Genomic DNA, 21,048 nt, shown 5'->3' with positions numbered 1-21,048 from the left:
ATTTATTCTAGAAATGTAATAACAAATACATTCTCATACTTTATTTACACCTCTGATGAGAATAAAACAATGCAGGGCAGTGTAGCCCATAGGCTGCCATTATACAGAATGTAAATAGAGCTGTGCCTTTAAGAAAAGTAAAGTCTTCCTGTTTCCCATCATGCACAGCAAAAGGCAGTTGCCTCAGTTCTTTTTTGGAGGCTATTACCTGACATGAAGAAACAACAAAACATTTGTTGGAGTACCCACCTCCATAATATTCATGTTCTATGTCAACTCCACCGGGGAGGAGGGAGGGTTGCTTATGACTATCATGGAAATACCCCTACGAGAGAACTGGAGTTACAGGTAAGAAACCATTCCTTCTCTCGTAGGGGATTTCCATGTATAGTCATAAGCATTGAATAGAGTAGCAAGCCCATCCCCATAGCCGCGGTGGAGTCGATATAAGAATACTGAGAAAAACATGAATCATGCAAACAAATTCTTGAGCAAAGCCTGTCCAACCTGAGCATCTGCCCTAGCGTCTGTATCAAGGCAGTAATGCTTAGTAAAGGTATGGACCGACCTCCAAGTGGCAGCCTTGCATATTTCTGCCAAAGGGACATTTCTCATCAAGGCTACAGTAGCTGCTTTCCCTCTGGTCGAGTGGGCTTTTGGTCTACCACCAAGGGATTTGTTTGCTAACTGATAACATAACATTATACATGAAACAATCCACCTGGATAAAGATTGTTTAGATGTGCCCAAACCTGTTCTGATTGGGCCATAGTTAATAAAAAGCTGTTGTGATTTTCGTAAGCTTTTTGTCCTGTCCAAGTAAAACACGGGTTTCCACCTTTTCCTTTTGTCACACGTCAGTGGGACCTTCATTTGGTCCTGACTTGTCTGATGTGCAGCGCATTTTAGCTGCCCTTTATGGCTTCTTACTATCAAGACTGTTTTCCTCATTACCATCACCTCGGCACAGCATATGAGTGAGCTTCAGACTTGTTATGCCACTCCGTCTTACACTTTGTTCTTCAGACAATTGTTCTACGGACATTGGCAACCTTCCTGCCAGAAGTTGTGATGCTGTTCCTCCTAGGTCAAACCATCACCCTGCCAACATTCATGCTCCCCTGACCCCTGTAAGCAGGAGGAGAGACTTTGTCAATTGGACTCCAGGAGAGTGCTGAGCATCTACATAGATCGTACCAAAAAACACTGGCTCTTTGTGGGGTACGCTGGAGAAAAAGCAGGCAAGGCAGATGATAACCATCTCCCACTATAATATGCTCAGCATTAAAATCTGCTATGCAAAGATAAAGAAGCAGCCTCCGGAAGGACTGCATGCTTATTTTACCAGGGCAAAAGTTGTTACCACTGTGTTGGTATGCAGAGTCCCTTTCCAAGACATTTGCGAGGTGGCTTCTTGGCATTCCTCCATTCGTTCATGAGGCATTATTGCCCGGACAGACCGATTTGCCAAGAGGGTTTTTTTGCCCACTCAGTCCTGCAGGACTTTCTGGTTTGAATCCATCCACTGACCCACCTCCAAATTGGTATTGCTTTGGTACCTATTCAGAAGGTGAGGAATATGTGTCTAGAAGTCTCCATCAGAAGAACAAGTTACTTACCTTCGGTAACGCTCTTTCAGGTAGATACTATCTAGCTACAGATTCTTCACTGACCCCCCCCCCCCCCAACCTCCCTCCACACCCCCTCCCTCCTCGCCCCCTCCCTCTTCCGTGATTGGACTCTACCCATTAATAAGATCCCAAAACTAGGAATATGCAAATCTGTACACTGTCGACCAGTTCGCTTTGGGGCTCTGTGTCGGGGTGCGCAGACAACCTTGAAAGCACCTGATGCCAGCACATGCAAGTGGTGCCTATATAGGCCCTGAATGTAATTTCTAAAGTCGAACACCATCAGTGTGGACCGCATGGTACCACCTTCAGGTTTACAGGGTTACTGATGAATAGTTTCTGGATCCATTCCGATGCCTGGGCAATATTCAAAAGGTGAGGAATCAGCATCTTGATATTGTCTCTACCAGAAAGATTTATTAAAGGCAAGTAGAAAATGAGAGCGCACATATGAGATTAGACACCTCATCATCATGTAAAGTTTTGTATTCATGTTTGTCAGAATGGTGCAATCCATTTTTTGTACTTTTGAAAGTTTGTTTTGTTTGTCTCCATAGAAGTGATGGTAAAAGTACATGTAGTCGACCTGAAGACTGAAACTGTAGCTTCTCCTGTCAGTGTACGAGCCTACTTGAATCAGACTGTGATGGAATTTAAGCAGCTTGTTTCCAAGGTAAGTGTATAGGTCATAAAGAGGGATACTGAAAGCTATTTGTTTACAAAATAAATCTGTAAACAAAGAGATAGCTATTAATTGGGTTTTAACAACTTTGTGCAAAGTCTTGGAAAGAAGACGAAATCTAGAAATCCATTGATGGCGGAACTATGCAGCTATAGGTATCGAGTCATTTCGTATGTGAAAGCAGTTTGAAGCAGCGACAAAAATCTGCTAATGTTTGATTGTATTGGGCAAGAAAATTAGAATTGTCTAATAAGGTAATTGCTCACAGACACATTTAAAGAATGCTCTGCAGATTAATCATTCAGTCTTTTACAACTTTCATATATTGAATGTTATGAAATGCCTCCTTGGCATGGTAACCCCCTGACTTATTGCCTTTTGTTGTTGCCAGTTATGATTGAAAGTGTGCTAGGACCCTGCTAACCAGGCCCCAGCCACCAGTGTTTTTTCCCTAAACTGTACCTTTGTTCCCACAATTGGCACAGCCCTGGCACCCAGATAAGTCCCTTGTAAATGGTACCCCTGGTACCAAGGGCCCTGTTGCCAGGAAAGGTCTCTAAGGGCTGCAGCATGTCTTATGCCACCCTGGGGACCCCTCACTCAGCACATGCACACTGCCTCACAGCTTGTGTGTGCTGGTGGGGAAAAAATGACTAAGTAGACATGGCACTCCCCTCAGAGTGCCATGCCCACCTCACACTGTCTGTGGCATAAGTAATTCATTAGTTTCTGCCAACCTGTCACAACCAGACGAGTTTCTGGCCACATGGGGGAGAGTACCTTTGTCACTCTTTGGCCAGGAACAAAGCCTGTACTGGGTGGAGGTGCTTCTCACCTCCCCCTGCAGGAACTGTAACACCTGGTGGTGAGCCTCAGTAGCTCATGCCTTTTGTTACAGCACACCAGGGCATCCCAGCTAGTGAAGATGCCCGCCCCTCTGGCCACTGCCCCCACTTTTGGTGGCAAGGCTGGAGGAGATAATGAGAAAAACAAGGAGTTGTCACCAACCAGTCAGGGCAGCCCCTAACGTGTCCTGAGCTGAGGTGACCCCTGCTTTTAGAAATCCTCCATCTTGAGATTGGAGGATTCCCCCAATAAGATTAGGAATGTGCCCCCTCCCCTCAGGGAGGAGGCACAGAGAGGGTGTAGCCACCCTCCAGGACAGTAGCCATTGGCTACTGCCCTCCTGATCTAAACACACCCCTAAATTCAGTATTTAGGGGCACCCAAGAACCCAGGAAATCAAATTCCTGCAACCTACACAAAGAAGAAGGACTGCTGACCTGAAAGCCCTGCAGATACAACGGAGACGACAACTGCTTTGACCCCAGCCCTACCGGCCTGTCTCCAGACTCAAAGAACCTGCACAGCGACACATCCGTCAGGGACCAGCAACCTCTGAAGCCTCAGAGGACTGCCCTGAACCCGAATGACAAAGAAACTCCCGTGAACAACAGCAGCACTGTTAAAAAAAACAGCAACAACTTTGCAGCTTTCTTGCAACTTTTAAAGAACTCACTCTTCCTGCCGGAAGCGTGAGACTTCACCCTCTGCACCCGACACCCCTGGCTCGAGCTCCAGAGAACCAACACTACAGGGAGGACTCCCAGGCAACTGCCACCTCGTGAATAACCCAAGACGACCCCCCTGGACCCTCACAGCGACGCATGCAGAGAGAATCCAGAGCCCCCCCCTTACTGCGACTGCCTGTAACAAGGAGCCTAATGCCTGGACCAAGCACTGCACCCACAGCCCCCAGGGCCAGAAGCAACTGAACTTCAGTGCAGGAGAGACCATCAGGCAATCCTCTGCCTAGCCCAGACGGTGGGTGGCCCGAGAAGCACCCCTGTGCCCTGCCTGCACTGCTAGAGTGACCCCCGGACCCCTCCATTGATTTCTATTCGAAACTCGACGGCTGCTTTGCACACTGCACCCAGCCTCACCTGTACCGCTGAGGGTGTGTTTTGTGTGCCTACTTGTGTTGCTTCGCACCGACCTGCGGCGTCTCCTGGCCGGGCCGCGGTGGCAGCCGCGCCCCGTGTTGGGGGTTGCGGAGCCCACGGCTGTGCGCCGCGGTGGAAGCCACAGGCCGTGTTAGGGGTCGCGGGCCTGCAGTGGCCCTTTTCTCCAGCCGCGCGCTGTTCTTTTTGGCGAGGCCTGAGGCCCAGGATTGGGCGCCGGTCCTCGCCGTGCACAGCGCCCGACACAGGTGTTGTCATGGGGTGTCTGCGCCACCGCCCCCCCCCCCCCCAGCATCACACACTTACCGGGTGCCCCATTTCAGGGCCTTCCTTTCCTCCTTTATGATTCCTGGAGCCATGCCTTCTCCTTCCCAGCACACCTTGCACCTCTCTTTTCCCTGCATGCATGTGTTCCCTTTTTTACTATGGTGGCTTTTCCTATCTATTGCATAGCCCCTTCCCAATCCAAAATGGTGGTGTTACTTCTTCCTGTCTAGGGGTATATAAGGGGAATCAATTCTTCTTCTCATTGTGTTGCAACACTTCTGCTGTGGTGGTCACGCTCCGGCTGGTCTTCTCTTGGACTCCAGTTGTTCCTGTTTCTTCCTCTGCTTTCCAGTATTTCCAGGCTTCTGAATGCTAATTCCTTGTGTCGTCCTTCTGTTCCAGGGAGTTCCGGTTGGAGGTTTTTTCCCCTTGGGGTTTTTCCTCTGGGACTCCCTTGGAGGGCACGGACTGTGGTGGCGTACTATTGTCAACAGCACCGTGGCTACCGGAAGGGGTCGCCCCTACCTCGGTCAGAGTACGACTTGCAGGAACCGGGGCCGCACACCATCCCTCTCTGATACAGACGGTAAGCCAAGGGTGAATTGTGACAGATTGCAACGCCCAAAACTTCAGTCGTGGTCCGGAACCATGGAGAATCCTGTGATGAGTACGGAACCAACAAGCCAAGCGTTGCTCTTGACTATCCAACAACGAGCCCAAGAACTCCACAGCTACGAACCGAAAATACGGCCACTGATGTCCCTACTATCTCTGCAACTACACCTTGCTTCTCTGGGGATCCTAACAAATTGTGAGAATTCCTAGATGCCTTGACAGTCTACTTAGCATTCCGTCCTTCACAGTTCATGCAAGATAAAACTAAGGTCGGATATTGGATCAGCGCTCTATCTGGTCCGGCCTTAGCCTGGGCAACCCCCTTGATGACAAGCAATTATTCCAGCCTGTCCAACTATTCAGCCTTTATCGCTGCCTTTAAACAAATGTTTGAGCGTCCTGGACTTGAATCCTCGGCAGAAGAAGCTCTATGCGATATTCAACAAGGAAGTCAGGATGTTCTACAATACATCACACGGTTTAGACAATTGCCAGCTGAAACCTCTTGGGTGGAGCGTACCTTGGTGACCCTTTTTCGAAGAGGTCTTCGGATTAAATCAAAGATGAACTAGTGCACTCCGCCAGAGTGGAGGATCTCAAGGGTTTAATGGATTTGACAGTTTCGATAGAATATCGTCTAAATGAACGAAGAATGGAGAAGAAAAAGAATCGTACACCATCACACTCTGTGACCTCCCGCACCATTCTTCATCGTTCCAAGGAGACTCATTCTGAACCTAAAGGGCCTACTGATGAGAAACGTATGCAAATCGATTGGCGTGTGGGCCATTATCAACTAGTGAGTGTGAAAACAGGCGACGGAAAGGACTTTGCCTTTACTGTGGTGCTTCTGGTCATCTACTCCATACCTGTCCCATCCGTCCAGCAAAGCCCTTGGGAAACAGCAGCTCCCGTCTTCTGTGAGAAGGGTGAGGACGGGATATTCCGAGATACCTTTCATCTGTTCTTCCAGAGAAGAAATAACCGCTCTTTTCCTCTTACCCACCACCTTACAATTAGCAGATGGCCGTGAAGAAAGAGCACTGGTCTTGTTGGATTGTGGAGCCAGTGGTATCTACCTAGACGAAACATGGGCCATGGAAAGACAGATTCCTCGGATACCCAAGGTCGTACCAGAGCAAGCCCACACGGTGGATGGTTCCCTCCTAGCCTCGGGACCTGTCAGGCATACCACTCCTACGTTATGTTTGCATTTCAGGAAACATCAAGAAAACATTTCCTTCGACTTGATATCCTCACCGCATCACGTAATGATTCTGGGTATTCCATGGCTAACCCGGCATAATCCCTATATTAATTGGGAAACTAGAACCATTTCTCTTTCCTCCCACTTTTGCCAACAGCATTGTTATTTGGCAGCAACTTATTGGTCCCTGAAGAGTATCTTACTAACACCACCTAAAGTAGGATGTTCCATCAACTTTCTGCAAGGAGTACCCAGACATTATCTGGAATATGCTGATGTATTCCAGAAACCATAAAAGCCTGTACTGCCACCTCATAGAGAATACGATTGCGCCATCCCTCTGGAACCAGATGCCGTGGTTCCTTTTGGGGGAATGTATTCTCTAACTGAGCCTGAGAAAAAGACCCTCGAGGAATATCTAGAGGAAAACGTACAAAGTGGTCTGATTGCTTCTTCCTCTTCACCTGCAGGGGCTCCCCTCTTTTTCGTACCAAAGACGACGAAAGATTTACGTCCCTGTATAGACTTTTGTGGATTTAATAAAATCACTACTAAGGACCGCTACCCTCTGCCTCTCATTAAGGATATCTTAGAAGCCGTCAGAGGGGCTAAGAAATTCACCGAGTTAGATCTTAGGGGAGCATACCATCTTTTAAGGATAAAAGAGGGTGATGAATGGAAGACCGCCTTCAGAACACCTTTCGGCCATTATGAGTATCGGGTAATGCCCTTTGGACTAACCAATGCTCCCTCCATCTTTCAGAGATTTATTGACGCTATTTTTTCTGATCTCCTACACCAGACAGTGGTCGTCTATCTGGATGACATTCTGATATTCTCTGTTCACCCAGAACAACACACTAAACATGTACTCCAAGTATTAGAAAGGCTTAGACAACATAATCTATTCTGCAAGCCAGAAAAATGGGAATTTGATCAAACTGAAGTAAAATACTTGGGGTATTGCATCAATCAAGTAGGTGTTGCCATGGATTCAGACAAGATCCAAGCCATTCTGGATTGGCCATCCCCCGCCTCCATCAAGGAAACTCAGTGTTTTTTAGAATTGGCCAATTTCTATTGTCAGTTTATAGCTGACTTTGCCCAGTGAACCAGTTATATTATGCAAACCCTTAAGAAGGAAAGTCTACGGAAGGGTTTTTGCTGGACCAAAGACGCAGAATCCGCATTTCAAGAGTTAAAACATGCCTTCATTCAAGCTCCCATTCTACGGCATCCAGACACCACCAAACAGTTCATTGTCGTTACAGACGCCTCAGAAAGAGCTATCGGGGCTGCCTTGCTACAAAAACAAGATGATGATGGGTTAGAGCACCCAGTATTCTACCTTTCACACATACTATCTGACTCCGAACGTAACTATTCGGTTTTAGAACGAGAACTACTCGCCTTGAAGACAGCTTGCACTGAATGGGGACACTTTCTTATGGGATCGAAAGAACCTTTTGAGGCACGGACAGATCATTGGAATTTGCAGTGTTTGAGAAACCTTTAATGCCAAAATAGTCAGCAGGCTCGATGGGCTTTCTTTTTTAGTCAATACGATTTCTACATCACAAATATTTTGGCAGATGCCCTATCACGCCGCTATCCTGAGTGTAGTGATTCTCCTGTGCAAAACCTATTTGAAAATAATAGGATCATTGGGTTGGTACAATCATTCCTTGACAAAGTGAAAACTGAGTATTCCAACCTTGAAACAACTGAGATGAACAATTTACGACCACAGCTCCATAAAGATCAGGATTACTACTATCATAAAAAGGTATTGTTCCTACCTACTAAAATAGTCCAAACAGAGGCTCTCCGAATGTGCCATGATTCCCCCATCGCAGGTCATCGTGGTATGAAGGCTACCCAAGATCTCCTGCTTCGCTCTTTTTGGTGGCCCACACTTAAAACAGACACTGAAACATATGTGACTTCTTGTCCCATCTGTGCACAGGTAAAAACACCTTGTAATAAACCAGTAGGATTACCTTTACCTTTTCCACCAGGTCCATGGCACACTATATCCACTGATTTTATGTGCTCTTTGCCTCCTTCAGTGGGGAATTGGCTAATAATAGTATTGATTGACTCGTTCACGAAAATGGCACATTTCCCGGCATTAAGGAAACTACCTATGGCAAAAGAACTAAGTCAAATCTTTATTCAGGAGATCTTTCGGCTTCATGGCCTGCCGCAAGTCATCATCTCTGACGGGGTCTCCAATACATCTCACGTTTTTGGAGACAATTTTGTAAGACACTAAGAATAGAGGTAGCTCTATCATCTGGTTTCCATCCCCAAACTAATGGACAGACAGAACGTCTGAATCAAGGCCTTGAACAATACCTACGTAGTTTTTGCAATGCCACGCAAAGCAATTGATCTACGTACCTACCACTTGCCGAATTCTCATACAACAATTCGGTACACAGTGCCTCGAAAGTCTCTCCTTTTTATTGTTCTAATGGATTCCATCCGAAAGCCTTTCCTATTCCTATTAAAGAAACGTCTACTCTCCCTGCCATTACCTCATATGTCCGGCAACTATGGGGTATCGAACGTGTCAAACATTTTAATCTTGTAGCCACAAAAACACGCGTGAAAAGAATGGCTGACAAGAAAAGTTGTGAGGCCCCGGCTTATCAGATCAACGATAAAGTCTGGCTTTCCTCTAAATTCTTACCTCTTTGATTAACACAAAATAAGTTCAAACCTCTGTATTATGGTCCATTTCTGATTCTTCAAAAGATCAATCCTGTTTCTGTTCGTCTTCGTTTGCCTCAGACTTGGAAAATACATCCTGTGTTCCATGTATCTCAGCTTAAACCCTATGTGCCTGATCCTTTTCGCAGACAATTCACCTGTCCTCCTCCTCAACTGGTTGACAACATGCCTGAATACGAGGTCAAGGAAATCTGTGACTCTCGAGTCTTCCGTGGTCGTCTCCAATACCTCATTCATTGGAAGGGCTACCCTATGAGTGAATGCTCCTGGGAAGACGCATCTTCGGTCATTCCCCTCTTCTGATCTGTTGTTTTTTCTTTCTTTTCCCTCACAAACCTGGGGCCTCGTGGTGGGGTGGGACCTTTTGTCGCGTCGTGTCGCCCGTGGCGTCTCCTGGCCGGGCAGCGGTCAGAGTCGCGGCCCGTGTTGGGGGTTGCGGAGCCCACAGCGGGCTTTTTCCGCCCGTGCGCCGCGGTGGGAGCCGCGGCCCAGGATTGGCCATGGGTCATTGCCGCGCGCGACACGAGTGTTGTCGTGGGGTGTCTGTCCCCCCACCCCCAGCATCACACACTTACCGGGTGCCCCATTTCAGGGCCTTCCTTTCCTCCTTTATGATCCCTGGAGCCATGCCTTTTCCTTCCCAGCACACCTTGCACCTCTTTTCCCTGCATGCATCTGTTCCCTTTTTTACTATGGTGCCTTTTCCTATCTATTGCATAGCCCCTTCCCAGTCCAAAATGGTGGTGTTACTTCTTCCTGTCTATCACTTCCTGTCTAGGGGTATTTAAGGGGAATCAATTCTTCTTCTCATTGCATTGCAACACTTCTGCTGTGGTGGTCATGCTCCAGCTGGTCTTCGCTTGGACTCCAGTTGTTCCTGTTTTTTCCTCTGCTTTCCAGTATTTCCAGGCTTCGGAGTGCTAATTCCTTGTGTCCTCCTTCTGTTCCAAGGAGTTCTTGTTGGAGGTTTTTTCCCCTTGGGGTTTTCCTCTGGGACTCCTTCTGGGGGGCACGGACTGTGGTGGCGTACAATTGTCAACAGCACTGTGTTTTTTTGCAAAGTGCCTACCTGTAGATTTTGGCCTCTAGCTCAGCCGCAACCTAGGGAAACCTACCAAACCTGTGCATTTTTGAAAACTAGAGACCTAGGGGAATCCAAGATGGGGTGACTTGTGGGGCTCTGACCAGGTTCTGTTACCCAGAATCCTTTGCAAACCTCAATTTGGCTAAAAAAAACACATTTTCCTCACATTTTGATGAACGAAAGTTCTGGAATCAGAGAGGAGCCACAAATTTCCTCCCACCAAGCGTTCCCCCAAGTCTCCCGATAAAAATGATACCTCACTTGTGTGGGTAGGCCTAGCGCCTGCGACAGGAAATGCCTCAAAACACAACGTGGACACATCACATTTTTTTAAAGAAAACAGAGGTGTTTTTTGCAAAGTGCCTACCTGTAGATTTTTGCCTCCAGCTCAGCTGGCACCTAGGGAAACCTACCAAACCTGTGCATTTGTGAAAACTAGAGACCTAGGGGGATCCAAGATGGGGTGACTTGTGGGGCTCTGACCAGGTTCTGTTACCCAGAATCCTTTGCAAACCTCAAAATGTGGCTAAAAAAACACATTTTCCTCACATTTTGGTGACAGAAAGTTCTGGAATCAGAGAGGAGCCACAAATTTCCTTCCACCCAGCGTTCCCCCAAGTCTCCCGATAAAAATGATACCTCACTTGTGTGGGCGGGCCAGGTGCCTGCAACAGAATAAGGCCAACAACTTGTGGAGATAGCACAGCGAGTTGATAAGGACATATTCTTCTTTTATACATCTTTAGGCTGACTGCTTTGGGGACCCACACAAGGGAGGTGTCATTTTACTTGGGAAACTGAGGGGAACGCTGGGGAGTTGAAATTTTGTCCTGGAGCGGTGATCGTACAAACAAAAGTCAGGAAAATATGCTTTTTTAAGCAAAGTTTGCGGTTTGCAGAGGCATCTGGGTAAGAAAATGTTGTGGGATCCACGCAAGTCACATCTCCCTGCACTCCTTGGGGTGTCTAGTTTTAAAAAATGTCTGGGTTTGGTAGGTTCCCTAGATGAAGGCCGCACCCAGGACCAAAAACATAGGTGGCCCCTCCCCCCCCAAACACAGGTAGTTTTGTAATATATCATTTTGATGTGTCCACATACGTCTGTGATGTGCCAAACACTAAAATTGTGAAAAGAAACGCACTTAGGTTATGTGAAAAAGACCCCTCACCCACCAACCAAGTTGGTGGCATGCTTCATCATCGGGGTCCCACCTGAGACACCTAGCGTGTCTCAAGTGTGCTGCGACGCCTGATTACAGCGGAGCAGGTTTTGTCATTTGTACCACACATACTGGTTGGATTTGGAACGAGGGTGAGTGATGGTTCAGTAGATCAAATTTTATTAACAAGAGATTTCACAAAAGTGAAATGCACTGGTAATAACTGAAAGGCCAAAAAAACTGAACCATTGACTCACAGCTCGTGAGCTGTAAAGCCACGGCAAGGCACCAACCGCTTTACAGTCCATTCACACACCTTTCATACATGACATGCACAAGACCATTCACGCCGCCAGCCACGGGCCCAGCACATTACAAGACTTGCATCGACAGACAGCGCCAGTCAAGGGCCCATCACTTTCATACGCCCACATGCTTGATACAGCAATCTCACCAGCTGATGAGTGTGTGGACTGGCATTTGGCTGGCACCGCTAGCCAAGCGCCACCCCACCCACACTGCCAGCCAAGCGCCACCCCACCCACACCGCCAGCCAAGCGCCACCCCATGCACACCGCCAGCCAAGCGCCACCCCATGCACACCGCCAGCCAAGCGCCACCCCACGCACACCGCCAGCCAAGCGCCACCCCACGCACACCGCCAGCCAAGCGCCACCCCACGCACACCGCCAGCCAAGCGCCACCCCACCCACACCGCCAGCCAAGCGCCACCCCACTCCACCCACACAGCACACCGCCAGCCAAGCGCCACCCACACACACACCGCCAGCCAAGCGCCACCCACACACACACACACCGCCAGCCAAGCGCCACCCACACACACACCGCCAGCCAAGCGTCACCCCACGCACGCCAAGCGCCACCCCACGCGCACCACATCACTTTTTTTTTGTTTATAAACAACAAAGAAACCACTAACTAATTATAAAAATAAGTACAAAATTACAAACACAAAAGCTCTAACTAAATACATGACAGTGATGCCAACCGTGAAACACAACATATGAAAATATAAAACAGACAGTTTACGCTCACGGTATTTCCCAAAAGTTTTTCCTTGTGTGGTAACTTCGAAAACAGCTGGCCACACACAGCCCAGGCTTTGAAGGGCATTCGGGGCAGTACATTTGGCTCTCCCTCCAGATTGATCTCCGGGCACATACTCTACATTTCTTTGTGGGCAAGTCTTTTTTGGGAGTGGGAGGAATGTGATCTGGAAAGTGCCGATCTTTCAATCTAGCCACATCCTCCACCACTTCTACTCTAGGAACTCTTGCCTGTTCCACCACAATAAGGCTTTCTATCACTGACTCCTGAAATTTAACAGAGGTCATCCTTGACTCAGGTGAACAATCCTTGAATACAATAAAAGCATTAAAAGTTGCCAAATGAAATAAATGTAGGGCCAACTTTTTATACCACACGTAAGACTTACGCAGAGCAGTGTAAGGTTCCAACCTCTGATCTACTCTATCAACACCACCCATGTGCCTATTGTAGTCCAAAATGCACGCAGGTTTGCGCACTTCCGCAACCTGACCCCAAACAGTCACATGGGAAGTACTCTCATCATAGATGGTAGACAGCATGTACACATCCCTCCTGTCTGAACATTTCAGAGCTAGCAGCTCATTATTCCGCAAGGCACTGCACTGTCCCCTCTCAAGTTTTTAACAGACAATCTCCCTTGGATAGCCTTTCCGGTTAGAACGGATTGTGCCACAAGCAACAATGTCCACTCTAAACAACTCCTTGAACAACTGCTCTCCAGTGTAGAAATTATCTACGTACAAATGGTGACCTTTGTTAAACATCCGTCTACCAAGTTCCCACACAATTTTTTCGCTAACTCCAAAAGTGGCCGGACAACCAGGAGGGTCAATACTGGAATCCCTACCAGTGTAGACCCAGAAATTATACACATATCCTGTATTGCTTTCTGACAGCATATACAATTTAATCCCATACCGTGCCCTCTTACTAGGAATGTACTGCTTAAAAACTAAACGCCCCTTGAAAAGGACCAAAGACTCATCCACACTTATCTCTTTGCCTGGAACATAGACCTCTGAAAAACGATCTACAAAATGATCAAGGACAGGCCTAATCTTAAAAAGACGGTCACAATCAGGGTGATCTCGTGGCAAGGCTAAAGCATTGTCTACAAAATGCAGCATACGAAGAAGAAGCAAATACCGATTACGTGTCATAGTTGCAGGATATATAGCCGTTGCCATCAAGGGACTAGTAGACCAATAAGAAGCCAGTGACGGCTTCCTGATCAACCCCATCAAAAAAGTCAAAACCTAAAAACTTTTTCATCTCTTCCAGATATGTGGGAACCCACTGAGTAGCTCTAGACTGAGGCTTAAGTCTGGCAGCGTTGTCCCTCAAATATTGCTCTGCATACAAATTAGTCTGCTCCACAATCTCTTCCAAAAATACATCGTCCATAAACAAGTGAAAGAAATGGACAGGCAAAATGTTTTCCGTATTGACTCTACACCCTGGGAGACCAGTAAATGCAGGTAACTGTGGCTGCTCAATGTTTGGGGCAATCCAGGTGTCAGGTCTTCTAATGGGGAAACCCTTCAGCCCCAGGCTGCTGCACTCTTGGCACATCAATGTCCTCCTCTACAACAGGCCCTTCATCTGCACTGAGAGTAGCTTCCTCATCAGAAGAATACTCTCGGACAGAAAACTCACTGCCAGAATCTCCCACTTCCTCCTCTGCCTCAGATGCAGAGTCAGTCTCGTAATCATGGTCTGAAGACGACTCAAAGAGCATGTCAACAACCTGCTGAGCGGTCACTCTGCGGCTAGCCATGATCTTTACTAACAACAAATGGATTGCCAACACCAACTAGCACTAAATAAGTAATAAACAAAGTGTAGCTTTATCACTAAGAGTTATGTACTAAAAAACTATACCACTCACTTGCCTGAAAAAGCTACTCACCAGCAACTACTCTGCACAGACACAGCAATCACCAATGATATCCCACTAAAAAGAAAAAAGAAAAAAGCAAATTAGATATATGACAACACAAATATCATTGTGCTCAAATCTAAGGACAATTTCACACACAATACTGCATTTAGTACACCACCTACAAACATGTCATTCATGCATGTCAACAATACTCCTTTGGAGTAAATTGCTTTCACTTACCTAAAACATGCAACTATGCAAACCGCAGGACAACTACTGCCAAAACCGCAAGGATCCACAGCATAGGAAGCAAACGTGTTGAACTAGAAGAAAAAGAAGAAATACATTGTCAACTGGCGAAGTATTTGTGATTATAACAAACACTCCACCACCAAGAACTTAGAAATTGTCCCTGGTACCTAAGTGGATTCTGCCCCCCATGGGGGCAGGTAGGCGTAAACAAAATTGGCCGATCTGCCCCCATGGGCAACAGCTCTGTTGCCCCTTTAGGGGGCGACCCTTCCCAAAGGGGGCACCCCCAACACAAAACAAAAAAAGGGGCAGAGATGGCCAATACGAACTTTCCTCACTTTGGGGTGCCCCCAAACACACCCCACACACACACACCACACAATCCCTGGCGCCTAGTGTGCTTCGACCCCCTCCCCCCCACCCCCCCAGGGGCCAGATCATCCAAAAACATGGCTGATCTGCCCTCGGGGGGCCGAAACAGAAAAAAATAAATAGCCCCCTAGGGGAGCGATCCTTGCCCAAGGGGTCGCCCCCAAAATAAACGGCGATCTGCACTTGGGGGGGGCGAAACACTAAACCCCCCCCCCCAAAAAAAATACCCCAAAAAATCCCTGGTGTCTAGTGGAGAGTCCTGCTCCACGATCGTGGGCCCTGCCCGCGATCGTGCAGCAGGAATCCAGTGAAAACAGGCACAGGGGGAAAGGAAAAACCCTTTCCTTTCCCCCGTGTCTGTTTCCCCCGAAGGACTTACCGAAACAAGTCCTCTTCCCTCGACGCGCTGGAAGCAAATGGCTTCCAGCGCATCCCGGGAATACTTGATGACGTCGGCGCGCTGTGCGCGCGCTGACGTCATCAGATTGCTGGTGGGGGGTGGGGTGGGAGGGGAAGGGCTTCCCCTTCCATCCCCGCCTTGAGGGGGTGGGTGGGGTGCACATGGGGGGTCCCAGGTGTAGGACGGGGTGACCTCGTCCAAGGCACCCGACTGGTTAAAATAGCTTATTGCCATTTTAACTAAAACTGTGTATGTTACTGCTCTAATTCAAAGTTCCTAACTTACCTTTGTGGAGTACCTTGCATTTTATGTATTTACTTCAAATCTTAAATCTTGTGGTTAAGTCTTTGAGTGTGTGTTCCTCATTTATTGCCTGTGTGTGTACAACAAATGCTTAACACTGCCCTCTGATAAGCCTACTGCTCGACCACACTATCACAAAATAGAGCATTAGAATTATCTAATTTTGCCACTATCTTATCTTAAGCTTGGATTCTGTGCACACTACCTCTCTCTTTGAGATAGTATATACAGAGCCAACTTCCTACGTAGTATCTGAAATTGTTCTTCTGTCTTTACTGCCGATTATTAGGTTTGGCACTGAAAGAAACGCTAACTTGAAATACATCAGCATAACAATCTACTCTTCCTCATTCCACTGAAAACTATAATTAAAGGATACACAATTGAAAAAATAAATCTGGGCAGATTCCCATATTGAAACATCATCTCAATAACAAACCATTTTACACAATTTCAAATAAGCCAAATGTAATCAAACATCATTATTGATACTTGAAGATAAAAAAATGATAAATACCCGTCTCATTCCTGCTGTCAAATCCCATATCTAGAGGAACATTTCTTCAGCAGATAATTAGTATGGAGGAATTAATAAGACAAAAACGGTGAAAGCCAATATTTGAGTTGTCTGCCCACGGTTTTCAACCGAACCCGAGTCCAGAAATCCAGTGCACCAGCAAAAGAAGGGTAAGGGAAAAGCCAGAGCAGAAGGACGGAAGTAGACTTGAGGAAAAGAAGATACGCTGGCATGAAAATAAAAAACAAAAATAACGGGTACCAAAGGAAATTGAGGAACCACTCTCTTAATTTACAACCATATAAAAAAAACAGCAATAGGCTAAAAGGCTGAGTAGGTAAAATTATACAGTAGGAAATATAAATAACTGAGAGAATTGGGCAAAGGAGATTGAAAATGAGGGACATTTAGGCGGACCGCCTGTTAAAGGTAAAAAAAAAAAAATGTTACAAAGTAGTGCTAGAAACAAAAGGTCCTTCTGTGGGTTCTTTGAGGTGATGGATTGCCAGTTTCAGGGGAAAACAACAACCTATTTGGCACAAAAAAGTAAATTCACCAGAATGAGCTGTTCTAACTGCTTTCATCCGGTTTCTTTTTCCTCAGATTATTTGGTGGTAGGCGTCTTGTTAAAGCTGCTTTTATTGTTCTGCTGTTGTTTGGTCTATTTTTTCAGTTTCTTTGCAAGAAGTATAAATCAGACCGTTATGCGTGTGACAGACCATCAAATTGGCTACATGTTCCATCTGACCATCTTCTCATAACACCTCACTCTAAAATGCTTAAATCTCCATCATGATTAAAGGCTCTGGAGATCTCAAAAAATAAGTGTTGCGTCATCAAATTTCAAGAGCATTCGTTCAACAGGTCTTCCGACTTGGAAGGATAGGTTATCAGAGTAGCCTCTTTGCTAAGCACCCATATCCCGTGTAGGCCGTTCAAAGATCAGAAACTGGCAGAAGCTTCTGTGTAGGCAACATTCTTCTTTGAGTCTGAGCTCTTTGTCTTTTCATCACTCTGGCCCTTGTTCTGGCAAAAATCAGAGCTACTGTCTGTGTTGGAGTTGACCCTTATCCTTGTTTTGTCCTAAATTGAGGTATCCCGGCGTTAACACTGGTGGCTGTCATTTGTTAGGGCCCTGGAATTATTTACAAAGAACACTTCAGCATTCTAATGATAAATTTATTTGCAACCAAGACATTTTTTTTTGCTGTGCAGTTTTCTTTCCTCTCATTCCTGTGCTTTAATATCACAAGTCTAGGCTAACTTTGGTACCACTGATTTCTACTTGTAAACTTCTCTGTTTGCTCTAATGATGCATTGATGATACACATTACTGCTCATTTGTTCACAATAGCATAAAGCCCTCAGAATGTACCTAATGTTCAACTTTCCATCAGCCATTTATAGTATATTCTCCACTAAGGTACTCCATGTGTTTCTGGGAGTCTAAAAAAATTCAGTAGGTTTAAATACTCTATTTAGAAGAAAGCTGACGTATCAGAATGGCACCCAATCAAAAGGTAAGGTCATGCTTGCTGAGATGCCATGAAGGTTGAGTTCCTTAGCAGCCAGACACTGTGGGAATTGAGGCATTCAGCTCTGATGTACATGAGCAACTGCAGGTGCCACAAAGTCAAGGTTCAAATATGTGAAATAAGTAGTGTGAATCAAAGATATCATGAAGCTTGCGGTGTCCAGCAGGATGTAAGGCCCCTGAAAATCCACTAACTACCAGTGTCCTTACCATTTCAGCCATCACAGATGCATTTCTGCGCCCCTAAAGTGAGAGCCAGCACTCTTGAGGACCTGAGACAAAAGCCTGCACTGGACAGATTTGTGATCTCCTCTCCCAGGCAGTATGGACATTCCAGGACGGGGAGCTTTAAAGGCCTTGCCACTTTTGTAATGCAACCCAGGTCTTTCCAGATAGCGGAGATGACCAACCCTCACTGTCTTGACCACACTTTTGGCAGCAACACAGGTGGAAAAATTAGTTAAATTAGGAGGAGTGCCCACTTCATGTCAGTCCCACTCCTAGGGTGGACGAGCTGAAGTGCAGACTTCTTTTCAAATTCCTCCATCTTGTTTGAAAGGAATTAGACCACTAAGGTTAGCGATATGCCCACTTCCCAGCAGAAGTGGTCATAGAAAGGGTATAGTCTCTCTAAAGGTTGGCAGCCCTTTAGCTACCGCCTTTCACTCCCTTTAACGCCCCTAAATTGAGTATTTAGGTGGCACCCCTGAACCCTAGAAGTCAGATTTGGACAATTTAAGAAGACCCGGACAAAGAAGAGTTGCTCCCACAAAAGAGGGAAAGAAGAAGCAGCTGACCTGGACCCAGCCCCTCCGGCAGGCCTGCTGACCTCGAAGGATCCTTGCACAAAAAGCCAACTTGTCCAGCCTTCAAAATAGACTCAAGTCTCCCGTGAGCACCGAACTTGCCCAGTAACAAGAAACTCTAAGGAAAAGACTCTGCAGCTGCTAGACCCCTGGAAACCCAACACCAGAGAAGTGACCACTGCACCTGCTGTCAACGACCCAAGGTGAAGCCAACTGATGCTGCCATTGTGGGTCCCAAGCTGCCCAGAAACTGAGTCCAGTGTGGTCTCACCCATCTTGGACTCTCCAGAGGTGCCTGCAGCCTCTGCACGCAGCCCCCCACTCCCACAGTCTTGTGGAGAGAGAAAATGTGATATCTCCAGCAACCACAGCGCCTGTGACCACTGACCCCGGCTGAGGTAGCTCATCGGTGACAACGACATCCCCCAGCTCCTAAGAGCTTGATTCCAACCTGGGTCCACCCCTGCCAGACTTCCCCTTGACGCCTACAGCCTCAACACACAACACCCCCTGACCTCGAGTGCTCCCAGACGTGAAAACCCAACGCCTATTTATCCATTGCCACTGGGCACAGGAGAAGATGATCAAAGGGTCACCTATTTCCCTGAGCACCCCAAATCTTCTACCTACCTGTTTGTTGTCCCTGATTGGCTACCGCGCCAAAGCCTGCAGCCTGTCTTTACGAGGACCAAACTCCTATAGGAAACTATTAGGCACCTGATGCCTTACTGCACCTCTGCACCCGGCTGCCCCAGGGCCGCCTGGTGTGACCTGTTGGTGTGGTTCCGATCAGTGCCCAGTACCTAACTCCCTGAGATTGGCTTTGTAAGTTGTTGTTAACCCTTTGTTTGCTCAACATTGTTTTTTCTCCAGAGGATAACCTTGAGAGAATTCTGAAAATTGCACTGTCTATTTTTAAAACTGCTAAGTATTTATGGTTAACAGTCTACTTACCTGATTACTAAGTTCTTGGGTTTGAAAGATATATAAAAAGAGTTGTTATTTTTCAAAATTGGTCTCGGATTTATTAATTGAGTGTGTGTCTTACTTATTGTCTCTGTGAGTACAACAAATGCTTAGCACTACCCTCTGATAAGCCTAACTGCTTGCCCACACTACCACAAAAAGAGCATTAGTCCTATTTACTTTTGCCTCTGCAATACCAATTGGGGATCCACTGGACTCTGCCCAGTGTACTTCATTTTAGAGCACTATATAGAGAGCCAGCTTCCTACAGGTGCTGCAGCTCTCCTTCCTTGCCCCATGCCTGTACACCAGAAGACTGAGACCACCAAACGGCAGAGCTCGAGACATCTGTAATTAATATGCCGTCAGCGCACATGGGTCTGACTATTGCCAGTTAAACCAAAAGCATACACAGAATGTAAACTTGTTCCACTGCCTCCGGTAAGACCATCCGGCCAGCACTTAAGCTTGCTTGTTCTTTGGCAGCGGGAAAGCCTGCCGAATAGAATACGCTCCTCTTTTTAAAGACTATCTACTGGGGGAATCCTAGTGCTGGGTGCACTGTCCCCCTTTAATTTATTATCTCATTTACTTTTATCTCTAACCTCAGATTGAATCTTTATCTGAGAGTGGCTGAAAAAATTATAAACTGCATTAGCAATCTCTTAATTAACAACTTCGTTCCATTTGAGTCAATAAGGATAGTTCTAATAGTTCTGAAATATGTATTTAAATAATTAACATAGTTTTATTATCCAAAATATCAAGTTATGAAACACACATGAAGAGTGTTCAGAATCTGTCTCTACTCTATTTGTTTCCCGTCCCACAATTCCAGTACATCTAAATAATACTGTTGCTTAGTCTGGGAAAGTTAGAAAAGAACATTCAGTCTGTTAACCAGGATTCTCACAGTTATCTGTCTCGTGCTCACAGCTATCCTACCATTCTGAAACAATTTATCAACTCTCTGTAAGGCCTAATACAATCTCTGCATCGGAATGAATAACTGTTGTATCTTAGTAGCTCAGTAGCTGGAAAGTTCCTACAACTTTTCTTAGCTTAATCTATTTCCCTAAGCGGATAAAGTCAACATGATCTCTCTAAACTCTCACTTCACTCGCTCTATATTGTTCAGATAATGCTCTCTAGTTACCCCCATAACTCTCAGCTCCAACAGCAGCAGTGGCAAGAAATATTGGCTCAAAGCATAAGGCATAGTGGTCGTCATTCAGTCAATCAGGGTTCTCTCTGATCAGCTCTCTGAAGATCTGTCATCTGCCCTACTCTTTCTCTAGGTCACCTTCTATAATTAATTTGATTGATACAATTGTTAAGTGTTATAACATCCTTGAGTTGTTGCAGCCGTAGACAATGCATCGTCTTGTTTCAAACTCTAGCAATGTTCTTTTCTAAATACAGGTTAGGGTATTCCAAAGCGGTTTAGTAGGTAGGTAAGGGTGTAAGTAGTACTGGTTCTGTTGTTTTAAAGAAAGTTCTGTCAATTTACAAGTCAAGAAGAGGTTATGGAAGAAACATTATTTTAAAAAAATGTGCCTTAGCAAGTTTTGCAAGTTATGCAGCCAAGGGTGAGACAGTTCA

The 21,048-nt window shown here is 46.3% G+C and overlaps 1 protein-coding gene across 3 annotated transcripts in view; it reads left to right on the top strand.

The window, feature by feature from the left end:
• USP47 (ubiquitin specific peptidase 47) overlaps window positions 1-21,048 on the top strand; it is a 1,215,141-nt gene that overhangs the window by 784,494 nt on the left and 409,599 nt on the right. For all 3 annotated transcript variants that reach the window (XM_069223601.1, XM_069223600.1, XM_069223599.1), the window contains one exon: window positions 2,189-2,304. In XM_069223601.1, coding sequence (XP_069079702.1) covers window positions 2,189-2,304 — 116 coding nt within the window. The remainder of the gene's footprint in view (window positions 1-2,188; window positions 2,305-21,048) is intronic.

The sequence above is a fragment of the Pleurodeles waltl genome, chromosome 3_1 (assembly GCF_031143425.1).
Source record: "Pleurodeles waltl isolate 20211129_DDA chromosome 3_1, aPleWal1.hap1.20221129, whole genome shotgun sequence".
NCBI classification, from domain to species: domain Eukaryota; kingdom Metazoa; phylum Chordata; class Amphibia; order Caudata; family Salamandridae; genus Pleurodeles; species Pleurodeles waltl.
Note: the sequence above shows the minus strand (reverse complement) of the source record. Positions and strands in the feature narration are given on the sequence as shown.